We start from the raw sequence: 13,816 nt of genomic DNA on the forward strand, positions 1-13,816 counted from the left end.
TGTACATGAATGCTCCTTGAGCGCAGGCGTATCAGCGAGTGAATGCTCCTCAAGAGCAACCATAGGAGTGAATGAACGCCCCCTGGACGCGCTTATATTGCCAGGAGGTCAACTTTCTTTCGACACCCACTGGGACACGCGCATCGAGTTGGTATGAGCAGCTCCCATCTCTCTCTCCAAGTAAGACTCAGGAGTTCCAGGCCAACTTCTCTTTCCTTATCTACCGGGCCATCTACCTACTTTGCGAGAGGTCACCAAACTACTGGGTCCCAGGCGCAGGCACCAACAAGTCGTCTGCAATCACAAGGCTAGTCGCATGCTACCTTGCCTTTATAAAACGCCAATCTGCGATACAAACCACCGCAGACTCCTTACTGCAAGGCATTCCTCAAGACGTCCAGAACATTATCGGAAATCCAGACTGGGAGTTTGACGATATGCGCTTTGTGAACCCAGTTAGTACACTCAATGCCGGGGTGTACATGCATGGACTCGCTCAATACGCAAAGCAAGAAGGCGCAGTATGTTGGCAGCACTTGCTGCTTCGCAAAGCGCCTTTTTACTTACGATTGCGTCGCCTATGGGAAGAAAATGACCGAGAAAGGCCTTCACCACGCTCACCTCGCATCAACCGGATCCGCTGCGCATTTTAGACCCCTTGCAGTGTGGAACCCTCAAGACCTTCCGGCCCCAGTCCTACTCATCCTGACGGAAGGCATCTTCAATGGTGCTTCTCCAGACAGTATCAGACATAGGAACGCGCAACATGGTCATTTCTGATGAGATGTACCAGTTATTCCAGGAGTGCATCTTCCCGGAGCTAGGAAACCCCCGAGAAAGCAGTCTCAACACGGCCTGGTGTTTTTACCAGGGTGTCAAATGAGGGAATTTGGAGGCCCAAGAGCGTGAGGACTGCAAGATGTGCATTAGGAAGAGAAATGCCGCATGGTGCCCTCTCGATCCGACCCAGATGTGGTGCCATGAGCGCGGTCTCAGTGCCTGCCTTAGTATGCCAGCTACAGCGTCGAACGAATGCTCCTTGGACGCCGACAGCTTCCGTTCCCACGTTGGGCGGCATTGAGTGACAGCTACATGAACGCGGCACATCACGCCTTCTGTCATGCAGCAATGTGGCAGCGGAACAATGGCTTCGACCGCCTAGATTTCATTTTCCCCGTTTGTTACTGAATGGCTACAGTATGTACAAGGACTACTAGTCCACAAGCCCACCGACCTCCCGTGGGACAACCTTACACATGAGCCGCGGCTTTTCCCACAGCGTGTACACCTTCTGCCTGACCCAATCCCTACTCTCCTCTCGCAGCTGCAAATCAAAGCGCCAAAGCACATTTGCCGCAATGAGGCGCATCTCATGGTACGCCAAATTCTTCCCAAGACAATTGCGCGGACCGAAGCTAAACGGCTGCAGCAAGGTCTTCTCTTCGCGAGTGAAACGGTCCTCGAGCCACCGCTCGGGAATGAACTTGTCGGGCTCGTGAAAGTTGAGCGGCGAGTGGTACGCCGCCCATTGCGACACCATGACGCTGGTGCCGCCGGGCACGTGCTTGCCGCACACGATGCGGCCGCCGGGCGGGACGACGCGCGGGAGGCCGACGGGGACGGGCGGGTAGATGCGCAGGGCTTCTTCGATGCAGGCGCAGAGGTAGGGCAGCGACGCGAGGGCCGACATGTTCATTTTGTCTGGATGGCAAAAGGCGGAGCGGATTTCGTTGGTCAGTTTGGCGTAGACGGGTGGGTTGAGCAGGAGGTGGTAGGTCAAGCCGGACAAGAGGGTTGCGGTCGTTTCGGTGCCGGCAATCATCAGTGTCGACCCGTTGGCGTGCATCTCTGGCAGAGTCATGCTCATGTTCGCCTTGGGATCCGCGCCGTGCTGGTGCCTCAAAACGAAGCCCCAAATATCAGGACGCTCGGTCTTTCGTGCGAGGCGGCGATCCACACGCTCAATGCTGTGCTGGGCGTGAATTCGGTTGCGCTCCTTCATGTTCTCGGTGACGAAGATTTTCTTCAAGAGGGTCGAAAATAGTGGGAAATTAAGCGTGATGGTGTTTCTGATGTTGTTCGTCTTGATGGTGCCAAAGACTGCAGCGACCCACGGTGTGTAGTCTGACTTTTCGAGGAGTCCCAGCGGCTCGCCAAAGGCCAGGTCTCCCATAATATCGAACGTGCAGCAGTTGAGATATCGCACCATGTCAAGTGTGGCATCCGCCGTCTTTGCGATTTCACCCATTTTTTCTGACAAGAGGTCCACATACCGCTGAATAAGAGGTTCCTGGTCACGGAGGGCGCGGTCTGAAAAGGCATGGGCAAGCAGGCGTCGCTGTCGTGCGTGGTCGGTGTCGTTTGTGCGAATAATGCTGTTTGAGCCTACAGTGTCTGGTCCGTAGAAAGACAAGTCCTTTTCAAGACCACCTCTGCCGCCAATCTTGTGTCCATAGATGTCCCGCCAGGCTTCTGCCGTAATGTAGGAAAGCTCCCTTGGTGACACTCGCACCACAGGTCCATATCTTGCGTGCAACGCGGCAACGTGTGCCGGTACTTCGCCTCGGATCCTGGCCCACGCGTACGGGAACTTTGTCCCTGCAGAAAGCTTGGGTCCTGGATAATTGCGGAGAGGGTGAAAGTAGACATTGTAGATGAATGACCCAAGCAAATAGAGGAGCTGCAACTGTTAGCTTGGAGTAAGGAAAGTAATATTTCTCATACAAGAAGGGTGCCGGCCGCAGTAGCAGCTGTGCTTGAGAAGTAGACTGATGCCATCATGGGAGTTGGAACATGTGGTCGTGGCGCTGTTCCGTGGATGTTGGTGTCTCGAGCTATGGTTGTGAGTGAATGTTCCCTGGGCGCGACTGTGGTGGAAGTTGACAGCTCCCTAGGCCGAGACTTGTGGTATTGAATACTCTGCTGAAGGCCTTGATCTGACATGAACTGGAAGTTGTCCGATTGAAACAAAAAATGCTGATAACCAGACGATTTTATATGTTGGAATGTTCGGCGATGCCTTCCGCCAGTTATTTCGCACTCGGAACAGAGCAAATCATGGCTCCCTATTTGTGTAGTTGAGCGGATGATCTGCAGCCCTCCATGCAGGCGGACCCATGTCACCAACGGCGAGAGGATCAAGCTTCGTTTGACCAAGCTTTTGAACGGCTTACGGCGCTTGCGCAACCCGGGTAACGGTTCGCCCTTCAAGAACCCGAAGTAGTCCGAGGTCAAATGTTTGGTTCTTACGCACCCTCCTTAAAGCGGCTAATCGGCACAACCGTTGCATAATGTGCGGGGTCTCATTTGGCGATCGAGTGGAGACCTCAGAAAACTGGAGAAGATGCATCTTGAGTATTGTTCTCTGGACACTGATTTTAAGACCGAGGCCGAAAGGCGAAACACATACTGCATGAGGTCAGGTCATTCAGACAGCTGGGGCACCACTGGGTTGGAAACCTGGGGACAGTGTCCATCTTGAGCAACGATGAGCCAAATTGACCGCAGGATAGGGCACGCGTGCTGCTTCTAGGCCAGTGTTTGTCCCTGATCTCTGCATATTCCACGGGACCCGGAAGAGAGTGCGATCCGAGATTATCGTCACCCCTTTCGTCATGGCCTGTTTGAGCTCTTTGTGTTGATGGCGGATGACAGCTCCCTGAACGCGACTGTGGCAGTGATCGAATGCTCCCTTGATGCAGCTCTGGTCGGTGTGCTTGCTCTCCGGTCCGCTTTCTACCAACGGCTTGCGTGGCGGATTCAACAAGGCTTACTGGGCTGCGGGGAACAGGGTCATGAGCCGCTGGTCGCGCGCCGGTCCATGTTGCCGAGCAGTCACTTTTGACTCGAGATGGTCTTATCATATACTGGATTTTGGCGTGCTTGTTCCAAAGACTGAATGATGTACAAGTTAGCTCAGGATGTGGCTTGGGGAAGGACTCGCTTACTCTTGGCAGGGCATCTACTAAGCGTCGAGCGTCTTCGCAGACTGATTGATTGAGTGGTTTCGCCTTGTTGTTCAACTCTTCTACTCTTACTCTTTGATGTTTGATTAGCGGAAACACCTGGAGGCTAGCATTGTCAAGGATGGTCCTCAAATCAATTAGCCTGCCCACAAAAGTCAGGAACTCCGCTGAGACGGCCCAGCAGTGCTGCATTCCCTCGGTAAGCCCCAGCACAATATGAGCTTGCACGGAGCCGGTTCGTGCACCGGTCAGGCCAACACTGCCCAAATCTAGGCCTTTTCTGGGCCACACCATAGGTTCGTCCTCGCGGATATTTCAATCCCGGCCCGAGTCCCATGAAGCACAGGTACCGTCCAAGCTGCATGTCCACACGTCATTTCATGTCTACAGGCGCTTAGCTCGAGTCTTTGCCACCGGATCACGCTTGCCCCGCCTTTGCTGACGCGGGATGACTGACTGGTCGACTAGACAATGTGAGCTAAATATTTGAGGTCCTGAGGTCAAGATATGGCGCCAAATTAATGGACACAACCTTGGGGTTCTCTGGATGGGCACTTGAATGTTCCCTTGAATTGCCCCTCAAAGACGCTGGAATACTCCTGGATACTGTGGGCTAGGGTTGCTTGAATGCTCCCTGTCAAGTCGTTCGTTGAAGCGGATGGAAATTTCCCGACTTCTCCTCTCTTGGGCACAGGTTCTCTGAGTGTCTTGCCATCTGAACTTCTAATACGGTCACGCTTGTGCTCGTAATGAAGTTGGCTGGCTAGCGGTCTGAAGTCTGCACATTTCCTTTGGGCATATGGATAATATCCATGCAGTACTCACCGAGACGAAAGGCAACTTCAAGGTCAACGTCCCTTACAAAACTGCATGCGTCTTTGCCAGAAGGCTCTTTGTACGTCAAATGACTGCCATTGCGCTTCAACCGCAGCCCAATGCCCCTTTACCAACCAAATTTGTGTTTGGAATAATTGCTTGCTTGTGGGATGGGACTCGTGATTGACCATGTTTCCGGGGCATCGTAGGCACAGAACCAAGTTGCAACTGCTCCCTAAGCGCAACCGTGACAGCGGATGACTGCTCCCAAATCGTGCCTGCACAAGCGCAAGACAAGGTTCCAGATGTCACTGGCAGTGAACGAGTTCTCGCTGTGGGCAGCCCGATTGCCAAGAGGCCCTCTTCTTTCAACACACATTGTCCCTCCGAAACCATGTGGAGGCAAAGGACAAGGCTTTGAGTCTCGAGATGGCGAACCGTCCCAACATTCTCACTCTCGCGGATGAACAGTATTCCTGTGGCATTTTGCAGCTCGACTGTTGTTGTCGGAGCGATGACGACACCGGCTCTCGAAACCGCACGTCGGGGGAGCGTCAATCGAGGGCGTCGAGAACAACGAGGGCTCGTTTGGTCGGCAAGGCAGCGTGCGGGATCGGTATTGCAGGCGAGCAGGCGAGGGCTTTCGAGTGATTGCTAGGAAAACTGACGAGGTGAAGACGACGAACGGAGACTGGAGGCTGGGAAGTGGAGAGATGTCGGCGCAAGGGTCGAGGTCGAGGTCGATGTCTGGACGACCTGAGTCGGTTGGCAGTGCACGGACCCGCAAAGCTACCTACGGCAAGTGCGCTCACTGCGTCGGCGTCGGAGGGCAGCTAGCACCACAGCACTCCCTCTCTCCACGCTCCACCAACGCTGCGCGTCTCTTTGCTGCGTGCTCCGACTCTATTCGCCTTCCCTATCCCCCAATCCTCTCATCGCTCAGTCTTCAATCGCCATCTGTCCTGTCCCTCTTTGACAGCGCCGACCCTGGCACCTCCAACGACACCCGACACATCTGGTCAACAACACTCGGCACGCCAATACCACATCCCTCTGCATGACCGCCCCGGATCCACTTGATTCTCGCACAACTTGATCTCGCGGCGCGCGATGGCCTGGCAGTCTCCGTCCGCGATGAGCAATGGGGGCCCTGGCGGCGAGGCCACTGGGCCCGTCGGCACAGAGTATACGTTACAGGGTACGTCTTCACTCGCCACCCCTAGCTTCCCTGGCAGTCTTTCTGTCTACTGTAGCCGGTACTGACTGATTCTGCAGGCGTGATGCGCTTCCTCCAGCTCGAATGGCACAATCACGAAAGAGCCCGCAACGCATGGGACATTGAGCGCGCCGAGATGAAGGCAAAGATTGCAAAGCAGGAGGGTGAGGTTAGGAGCGCCAAGAAGCTCAACGAGCAGCTGGAGAAGCATGTTCGCATGCTGGAAAATGCATTGAAGAACGAGAGGGCCAAGAACAAGGGTGTGGAAAAGCAGTCTGAACAGGACAAGGCCGATGCAAAGGGCAAGGAGCGTTTGAGCGCCGATCCCAAGAGAATCGGTAAGTTTTGAATGTTGCGTGTTTGATGTAGGCTGACGGTTAAGCCCTCGGCAAAGGCCACAACTCGTTTCTCGACATTGAACCGGAATCTCAAGAGCAATCCGAGGCCGAACGAGAGGCACAGCGCGACAGGGCGAGGCACTATCTCACGAAATGCGTCGAGGAAATATCCTACCTTCTCCAGCCTCCGGCCCATCCTCCACCTACCCAAGCTCAGCTTCAGTCTTTAAACCAAAATGCGTTCATGAGCCAGGATCCTTCGATGCCTCTCGAAGAGGCGTACCTGCACCAGCAGCGACAAAAGGCTCATCAATCGGGCATGGGATTGCCCCAGCAAGCGCCGATCCCCAATCATCAGCCGCCACCTGTGCCATCCGTTGCCGACATGTCCAATTATTCGCATGGTCCCCAGATGCCCCAGCAAGCTCCATACATGTCGCGGGAGCCTGCCAGCTCACAGTCCATGCAGCCAATGCAGATGCACGAAGCCGGCCAGCCACCCCACGAGACCGACCCAAACTTTGCGCTTCCCGAGGAAGAGGTTGAAAAGGTCACGCACAGTTATGACGCGTACGGTCGACCTGTGCCGGCTAGAGAAAGCGAACCAGCAGCGAGAGGCTCGATGACGGACGACTATGAGGGGTGGAATTTTGATGAGACGGCACCCCCGCCCGAGCCGCCACCAGAGATTCCGCCACCGCGCCGCCCCGACACGGACGCTTTCCCGAGCGCAAACAGCATACCCGCAAAGTCGCCGCCTCGCGGCGGTCCACACTCGCATAGGCGCAAGAGCTCTGGAGCGACGGCCATGTCGCGGAGGAGGAGCCAAGGTCAAGAGTCGAGCGAAAATGCGAGCGCACCTGGCGCCAAGACGGATCTTCAGCAATTCAAGGTTCGGTATGCGCTTCGAGGGCACTTGGACGTTGTCCGTTCCGTGATTTTTACCGGTGGAGGCACACCTTCAGAGCCAGAGATTTGCACGGCTGGCGACGACGGCACCATCAAGAGATGGATCATCCCAGCCAGCTACGGCGCAGGACAACACGGCGGGCTGGGCGGCGACATTGACATTCAGAGCTATTTTACGCATCGGGGGCACGAAGGCGTCGTCACATCGCTGGCGGCGTCGAACGCCAACTTTTCGACTGGGGGACGGGCAACGGGCGACGGGTGGATCTTCTCGGGTGGCCAAGACGCTACCGTCAGGGTCTGGGAACGCGGACGGGTCGATCCGAAGGCGACCCTGGATGGCCACACGGACGCTGTTTGGGCCGTGTGCGTGCTGCCAACCACTTGCGGCCAACTCTTTGGCCAGAACAGCAGCAACTTTGGCGGCCCCGACCGTGTCTTGCTCGCCTCTGGATCTGCCGATGGTACCATCAAAATCTGGGCCGTCAGTGCCCCGCCGCAGCTCGTCTCTCCGTCGAGTGGTTCGAGACGCGGCGTCGGTGGCAGCCGCAGGCACTCGGTCACCTCTGGTTCAAACTTTCCATCGTCACCCCAACCCAGCATTGCCACTTCGACACCGTTTCACCACACCTTGATCCACTCGATTGAACGGGCCGGCGCCCCTTCACCAACATGCATCACGCCGCTATCAAAGACGGGCGAGACGATTGTTGTATCATTCACGGACTCTTCCATTCTCATTTTCGACACGCGAACCGGCGAAGAAATTATTGGCATGGCCAGCGGTGAGACCTATGACGGCACGACCCAGACGGGCATCAATGCCATTGTGGCGTCGCCTTCGATAGAATCGCCCGCACACCAAGAGGTAGGACGCTCGAGCGACGACGACGGAGGTCTCCACGGCGCGACGGGATCGGCGGGAGGAGTCGAGGGTGTGGTTATCAGTGGGCACGAAGACCGCTTCATCCGCTTCTTCGATGCCAACAGTGGTAAGTCTCGGTTTGACATGGAAGCGTACGCAGGCTAACAATTCAGGACAATGCACTTACTCGATGCTGGCCCATCCCGCCGCCATTTCTGCCCTCCACCTCTCCCCCGACGGACGCGAAGCCGTATCCGCCGGCCACGACGCCTCGATCCGATTCTGGTCGCTCGAAAAGAGAATCTGCACTCAGGAACTCACAAGCCACCGCATCATGCGCGGCGAGGGTATTTGCAGCGTCGTCTGGAGTCAAGACTCGCGCCTCGTAGTGTCGGCCGGTGGCGACGGAGTCGTCAAGGTGTTTGTACGAGCCGCGTGACGCCCGTGATGTTAAGCATGAAGACGTGGAATGTGTAATAGATGAGGGATGACGATTTTTCAAACGACGAGGATGGCCTTGCAAAAGCGCTGCGCTCATGTCATACGCATATTGGGGCATTGGGGAGGAAGAGACGCACAGCGCGCCGCTCCAATGCGGCCGGTTCGATACCCTCCTCCCTTTCAGTTACGCGAGGAATTTCTGTTGCAAATACCATTTAATTGTCTTTCCTTTCTCAGCCACATTGTTGTTGCTCATGTCCCCCTTTTTATTTCTTTTGCCCTGGCATTTCTGGCTTTTGCTGGCATTCATAGGGATGTGGCTGTTGGCGTGTACAGGAACATGTCGATAGAGAACCGTGGCATCGGCGGATTGCTGATGGAGAATCCAAGGCATTCAACTCTGAGCTGACGTGGTGGCATGACCGGTGAGGGGACAAGCCAAATCTGACTGGCGCAGAACAAGGTGGCAATTGATGTGCATCTGCATTTGTCTCGACGAAAACGGAAGCCACGATGTGCATAGGCGGTTGTTCCCCGCATTTTGCTTTCATCCCTTGCTTCCGTCGTGTTTGGGTCGCAAGCCAAGCTGGAATACAAAAAGCTGAAACACCGCCGTCAACCCCAGACAAGACCCTCGCACCAGCAAAATTCCGTAATTAGTCGAGGCCCTACAAGCTATATTACAACCCAATCCTTTTTGTGCGACGAGAGACGCCGCCAAGGATGAGGTTGAATTCCAGAAACTAGAAGAACGTCTGAGCGACTCGAACACGAAGCTGAAGAGCATCCCCATCCAACCGCCATTGACACGTCGTCTTGCTCCTGCAGGAACACACGGCGGACTCCCGCGTCTGCATGCTTACGCCTGATAAGCCGGGCTGTCCTACTGGCCGTTGACCGGACCTTTGCCACCACCACCTCCACCACGGTACCTCGACCGCTTTTTAACAACGCCACAACCGTGACCCCGGACTTTCACCACTCCACCTTCTCAACCCAATCGCTTTTGGGAACCATGGCCATCCATCTCTCGTCTGTTTCAACATATTCCGGAGACGCGGCGGCTGCGGAAGCAAAGGCGATGGGCAAGAATCACGAGCACGATCGCAGAGACTCCAAGGCGGACGAGGCGGACTGGCAACACGACTGTCAGCTCCAATCTTCTACTCTCTCACCCGCAAAAGAGGAGGTCTCATCTGCCGCTGCAACCTTCAGATCATGCCCGGATTTCAATGTCGCCAACTCCGACAGCCCCGCCGCCCGAGCCTACTGGGACGAAGTCCTCGACCTCTGCACGCCCGCGACGCTCATCCACGCGCCATTGGGTTATGACGATGATATCGACGGAGGCGAACTTATTGGCCGCTTCATCTACGCCGTCGGCAATGTTGTCGTCAAGACGGGCGTGATGTCAGGAAAAGAAGTGCAAGTCAAAAGGAAGAATTATGATGGCGTTGATCAGAACGAAGTCGAAGCTGTTGCACTTGTCAAGAAGAAATGTGGCAACGCAGTTCCTGTCGCAGAGATTCTGTTTGCTGGCAAGGTGTTTCTTCTCCACTTCCTTTGTTTGCTTCGAACAATGGCTAACTGGTGTGCAGCTCCGCGGCTCATCCACTCTCATCCAACGCCGCATTGAAGGACCAACCCTCGCAGCTGCATGGCCCTCTCTCACCATTTGCCAAAGAAAGGAGTTGAAGCAGCAAACTCGGCAACTAATTGCCAAGCTCGCCCACCGCGTTGGCTCTTCACCAACTGGAAAACGCGCTTACCTTATCGATGATTATGCTGCAATCTGGGCACGCAATTTGACACCGGGTGAGCGGCGCGTCATGCTACCGCCCGCACCACCGTCTAGGCCCTCAGCTGTAAGAGCCAACTCAGGCACCGTGGAGAGCGTCCGGCGGCGCGACTTGTGGGCCACGGAGGGCGAGCAGCAAGAGGCTGGGCAGGGGCTGCGCAGTAAGAGCTTCAGTGGAGGCAAACGAGATGTATTCACCTCTGGAAACGGCTTTACAACCGATGGATTCACCAGAGGCGATGTCTTTGCTTCAGGCACTCGCAAGCCTGACATCACAGCCGCTGGTTCTACCACAGGCATTGGTTTCCGGCGTGGTAATGGCTTCACGCGCGGCGATGCATTCAGCAAGCCGCCGTCACTGAGCATGACGAGCGCCAATACGCCGGCCCGCAGAAGCATCTTTACCAAACCAACCACGCTCTCCCTCGCCGACTCAGCCATCATTACTAGCCCACCCTCCTCTGCCGCCGCCTCACCGTCCATCTCGTCACCACGCACAACCACTGAGCGCGACGCTGACGCCATGGCCGCTGACCCTGACACATCCTTCACGCACAACGACCTCTCCCCCAGCAACATCATCATATCACCTGACTTCGAGCGTCCAGCCATCCACGCGCTGATTGACTGGGAGCAGGCAGGGTGGATCGGCGTCAAGACGGCAGGGATGATTCATAGGCGGTGGCGCGCCGACATTGAGGGGGAAGAGGATGCGGGGGAGGGGGGGAAGGTGGGCTGGAAGGATCTTTATGAGTTTGAGTGGAGAGATGAGGAGCATTCGGGAATGTGATGGGGTGCTGGGTTGTGACGCGCAGGGAGCATTCGTGCGTGGGTGGTGGCGTGCAGTAGGGTGTGACGCGTAGGGAGCGCTCATGTGCGTGGAGGAGTGCTGGGTCGTCATGTACAGGGAGCAGTCGTGGTGCTGGGCTGAAATGCGCAGGGAGCATTCATGCGCGTGAAGCAGTGCTGGATGGTGATGTGCGGGAAGCATTCAAGGTGTGGAGGATTACGATGGACTTGGGGCGTTCATGGCCCAAGTGAGAGCATGGATACGGAGCATTCTTCCCAGTTAACACCATTGAAGAGGTGGTAGAGACGGTCAAGACATTATGCATTAAGCATTACCTCAATCTACAACCCCAAATCCGATCCTATGAATTGAAGAAGAAAAGACTTGCTCGCTGAGTCAAGCAGACCCTACAAAGCCAACCCCATCACGCTCACAGCCATGACCAGGGCCAGAAGCTGACCACCAACCATGACCGAAAGCTGCGTCGCGGCGCCCGTCTGCCTAGCACCGGCCGTCGACGTGGACGTCGCCGTCCCCGTCAGTGTCGAGACAGCGCTGCCGTTGACCGAGGCCTTGGAGTTCGAGCGCTGGAGGACGATAGACCCATTTACCAGCGGCGCGAGAACAGCATCAAAGGCCGAGAGCTGCTGGCCAAGACCGGTGAAGGAGCTGATGTCGCCCACATCCCTCTCTTCGCTCAGGTCAAACCAGCGGCCCGTACACAGCTCCGCGCCCTCGCAGCGCTGCTGCGCCGCGGACGCCGTGCCGGCAATCTTGCTCGCGACGCGCGCCGGGATGTTCATGGCGGCGGGGGCGCTGACGGCGGCCCAGGCGAGCCAGCGCGCGGCGAGACCCTTGAAGGCGGTTTGTTCTGAGTTGCAGGTGGCGACGGGCTCGCAGGCGGCTTCGACGAGGACGGAGGCGTTGTTGTTTTTGCTCGTGGCGGGCACGGCGTTTGGCGATGTCGGGTAGAAGACGTTTTCGATGCCGGAGAGGAGCGTCAGGCTGCGGGTCTGCCAGACGGAGTCGGTCGTAATGTTGGCCATGATGAGCGCGCCTTCGAGGAGCGCGGCGGGCGTGTGGCTCCATTGCAGATGGTCAAAGTTGGACGAGTCGGAACAGTCGCCTGAGGATGACGGTGAGTACGACGACGTCGAGGACGACGACCACGCGGACGTCGTGGACGAGGACAAGGACGAGGAGTAGTCTGTGAGCCCGTCGTACACGAAGCCGTCGGCATCGACCAGGCCAGTTTTTTCGAGCCAATCGTACGTCATGACCGCCGCGTCAGTGTATGTCGCATTGCCAGTGTAGCGGGCGAGGCGCGCGGACAGCTGGAAAAAGAGCGCAGTCGACAGGGTATTCTTGTACTCGTAAAGAGTGTCAAACGTGAAGAGCCCCATGCGCAGCCCTCCAGCGGGAGTGCCGCACGAGTTCGCGGTGCTGTTGTCCCATCGAGCCAAGAGCGACTCGAATGCTGTGATGGAGAGGTCGATGTAGTTTGTGCCATTGATAGATGGAAAACCGCGCTCTGCCGCTGTCACGCCTGCAAGGGCCCAGATGGCCTGCTCGTCGTTGGTGATCGACGCGGTCTGATTGAGAGGCTGGAATCCAAGATCGCTCTGGGCAATCAGTGCGTTTTCGACGTCGCTGTTGTATGTCGCATCGCCGGTCAAGAACCAGTAGTTGATGAGAGCATCGTGGGCGCTTCCAGACTCCCACCAAAGCGCGCGTTTGCCGAAGAGACCGACGCCATATTCTGAATCGTAGAAAGAGAAGAGACCGCTGGCAATTTGTTTGGCAGCGGCAGCCACAGAATCTGCAGTCAGTCAGGAGAGAGAATTTTGGACATGTCAGATCAGCTGACCTCTGTTCGTCGGATCGAAGCTAGAAGCACTCGACAAAGTCGCGACAGAAGCCGTCAAAAGGAGTGGAGAAGAGTTGAGCTTCATTTCGATATGGATACAACAAAGAAGAAAAATCAAAAGAGAGAATGGCGCCAGAAAACGTGGCAGACGGAGAGATGATATTGGAAGGGGTACATTTCCACGGTGGATGTGGCTGCAAACAGATGCTTGGCGGGGGCCAAAACGAAGGCAGTAAAATCCTTCGCGCCCAGTAGAAGTGATGGAACCCACCCTTTTCAACACCTGGCCAGCGCTACACGGAACGAGGGTCGAAACTGGAAACTTGGCCCTCGATGGCGTTCAAAACTCGCCGGAGAAGCAAATGTTGGAAGCTGGAAAAAAAAAAAAAAAAAACGTTGATCCTATTGTCCGCACGGAAGAGGCCGGCGACTTGATAGCGATAGGAAGACGCGAGAGCGTCGAGTGACCTGCCTGTACAGTTGCGCCTCGCGAGGAGCGGGGTATGCGGTGTTTGACTCTTATATTACTTGACACCCATCACGAAGACAGAGCCGGGTGGAGAGCCGAAGTCGTGAAAGGGGGAGAAACTTGGACATGTGTTGTTCGATGGTGGCCTTGGCAGCAGAGATGGCGGTCTTGGGCCAGGAGAGAGGTGCAGCTGAGAAGACGGTGGTGGTGAGCGAGTGGAGGCAGTGCTTTGGTTGGAGTAGAGATGGCGGACGGGACCTGAGGGACCTGAGCGTTGGTTCCATCGCGGAGCCCGGCCGCCCGTCGCCAAACGGCCCGTGCTTTGATCCGTCCCGAGACCTC

The 13,816-nt window shown here is 56.3% G+C and overlaps 4 protein-coding genes across 4 annotated transcripts; 2 read left to right on the top strand and 2 right to left on the bottom strand.

Annotated features, from left to right (window-relative positions):
* Window positions 1-1,213: 1,213 nt before the first annotated feature.
* On the bottom strand, window positions 1,214-2,778 carry J3D65DRAFT_647160 (cytochrome P450; the record flags this gene model as incomplete). The annotated part of the gene is made up of 2 exons (XM_066802324.1): window positions 1,214-2,686; window positions 2,725-2,778. 2 exons carry the CDS (start codon window positions 2,776-2,778, stop codon window positions 1,214-1,216), a joined length of 1,527 nt encoding a protein of 508 aa, XP_066653258.1.
* A 2,756-nt stretch (window positions 2,779-5,534) lies between these two features.
* Window positions 5,535-8,682, top strand: J3D65DRAFT_477363 (striatin Pro11). The gene is made up of 4 exons (XM_066796554.1): window positions 5,535-5,979; window positions 6,057-6,335; window positions 6,380-8,236; window positions 8,283-8,682. Exons 1-4 carry the CDS (start codon window positions 5,892-5,894, stop codon window positions 8,546-8,548), a joined length of 2,490 nt encoding a protein of 829 aa, XP_066653259.1. The 5' UTR covers window positions 5,535-5,891; the 3' UTR covers window positions 8,549-8,682.
* A 651-nt stretch (window positions 8,683-9,333) lies between these two features.
* On the top strand, window positions 9,334-11,372 carry J3D65DRAFT_477718 (uncharacterized protein). Its single transcript, XM_066796557.1, has 2 exons — window positions 9,334-10,093; window positions 10,149-11,372. The coding sequence occupies exons 1-2, from the start codon at window positions 9,566-9,568 to the stop codon at window positions 11,136-11,138; spliced, it is 1,518 nt and encodes a 505-aa protein (XP_066653260.1). The 5' UTR covers window positions 9,334-9,565; the 3' UTR covers window positions 11,139-11,372.
* On the bottom strand, window positions 11,317-13,135 carry J3D65DRAFT_632803 (glycoside hydrolase). Its single transcript, XM_066801058.1, has 2 exons — window positions 13,006-13,135; window positions 11,317-12,957 (listed from the first exon to the last, which is right to left on the bottom strand). The coding sequence occupies exons 1-2, from the start codon at window positions 13,088-13,090 to the stop codon at window positions 11,546-11,548; spliced, it is 1,497 nt and encodes a 498-aa protein (XP_066653261.1). The 5' UTR covers window positions 13,091-13,135; the 3' UTR covers window positions 11,317-11,545.
* Window positions 13,136-13,816: the final 681 nt, after the last annotated feature.

Source organism: Phyllosticta citribraziliensis (genome assembly GCF_038025025.1).
Source record: "Phyllosticta citribraziliensis strain CPC 17464 chromosome Unknown J3D65scaffold_9, whole genome shotgun sequence".
Lineage (NCBI taxonomy): Eukaryota > Fungi > Ascomycota > Dothideomycetes > Botryosphaeriales > Phyllostictaceae > Phyllosticta > Phyllosticta citribraziliensis.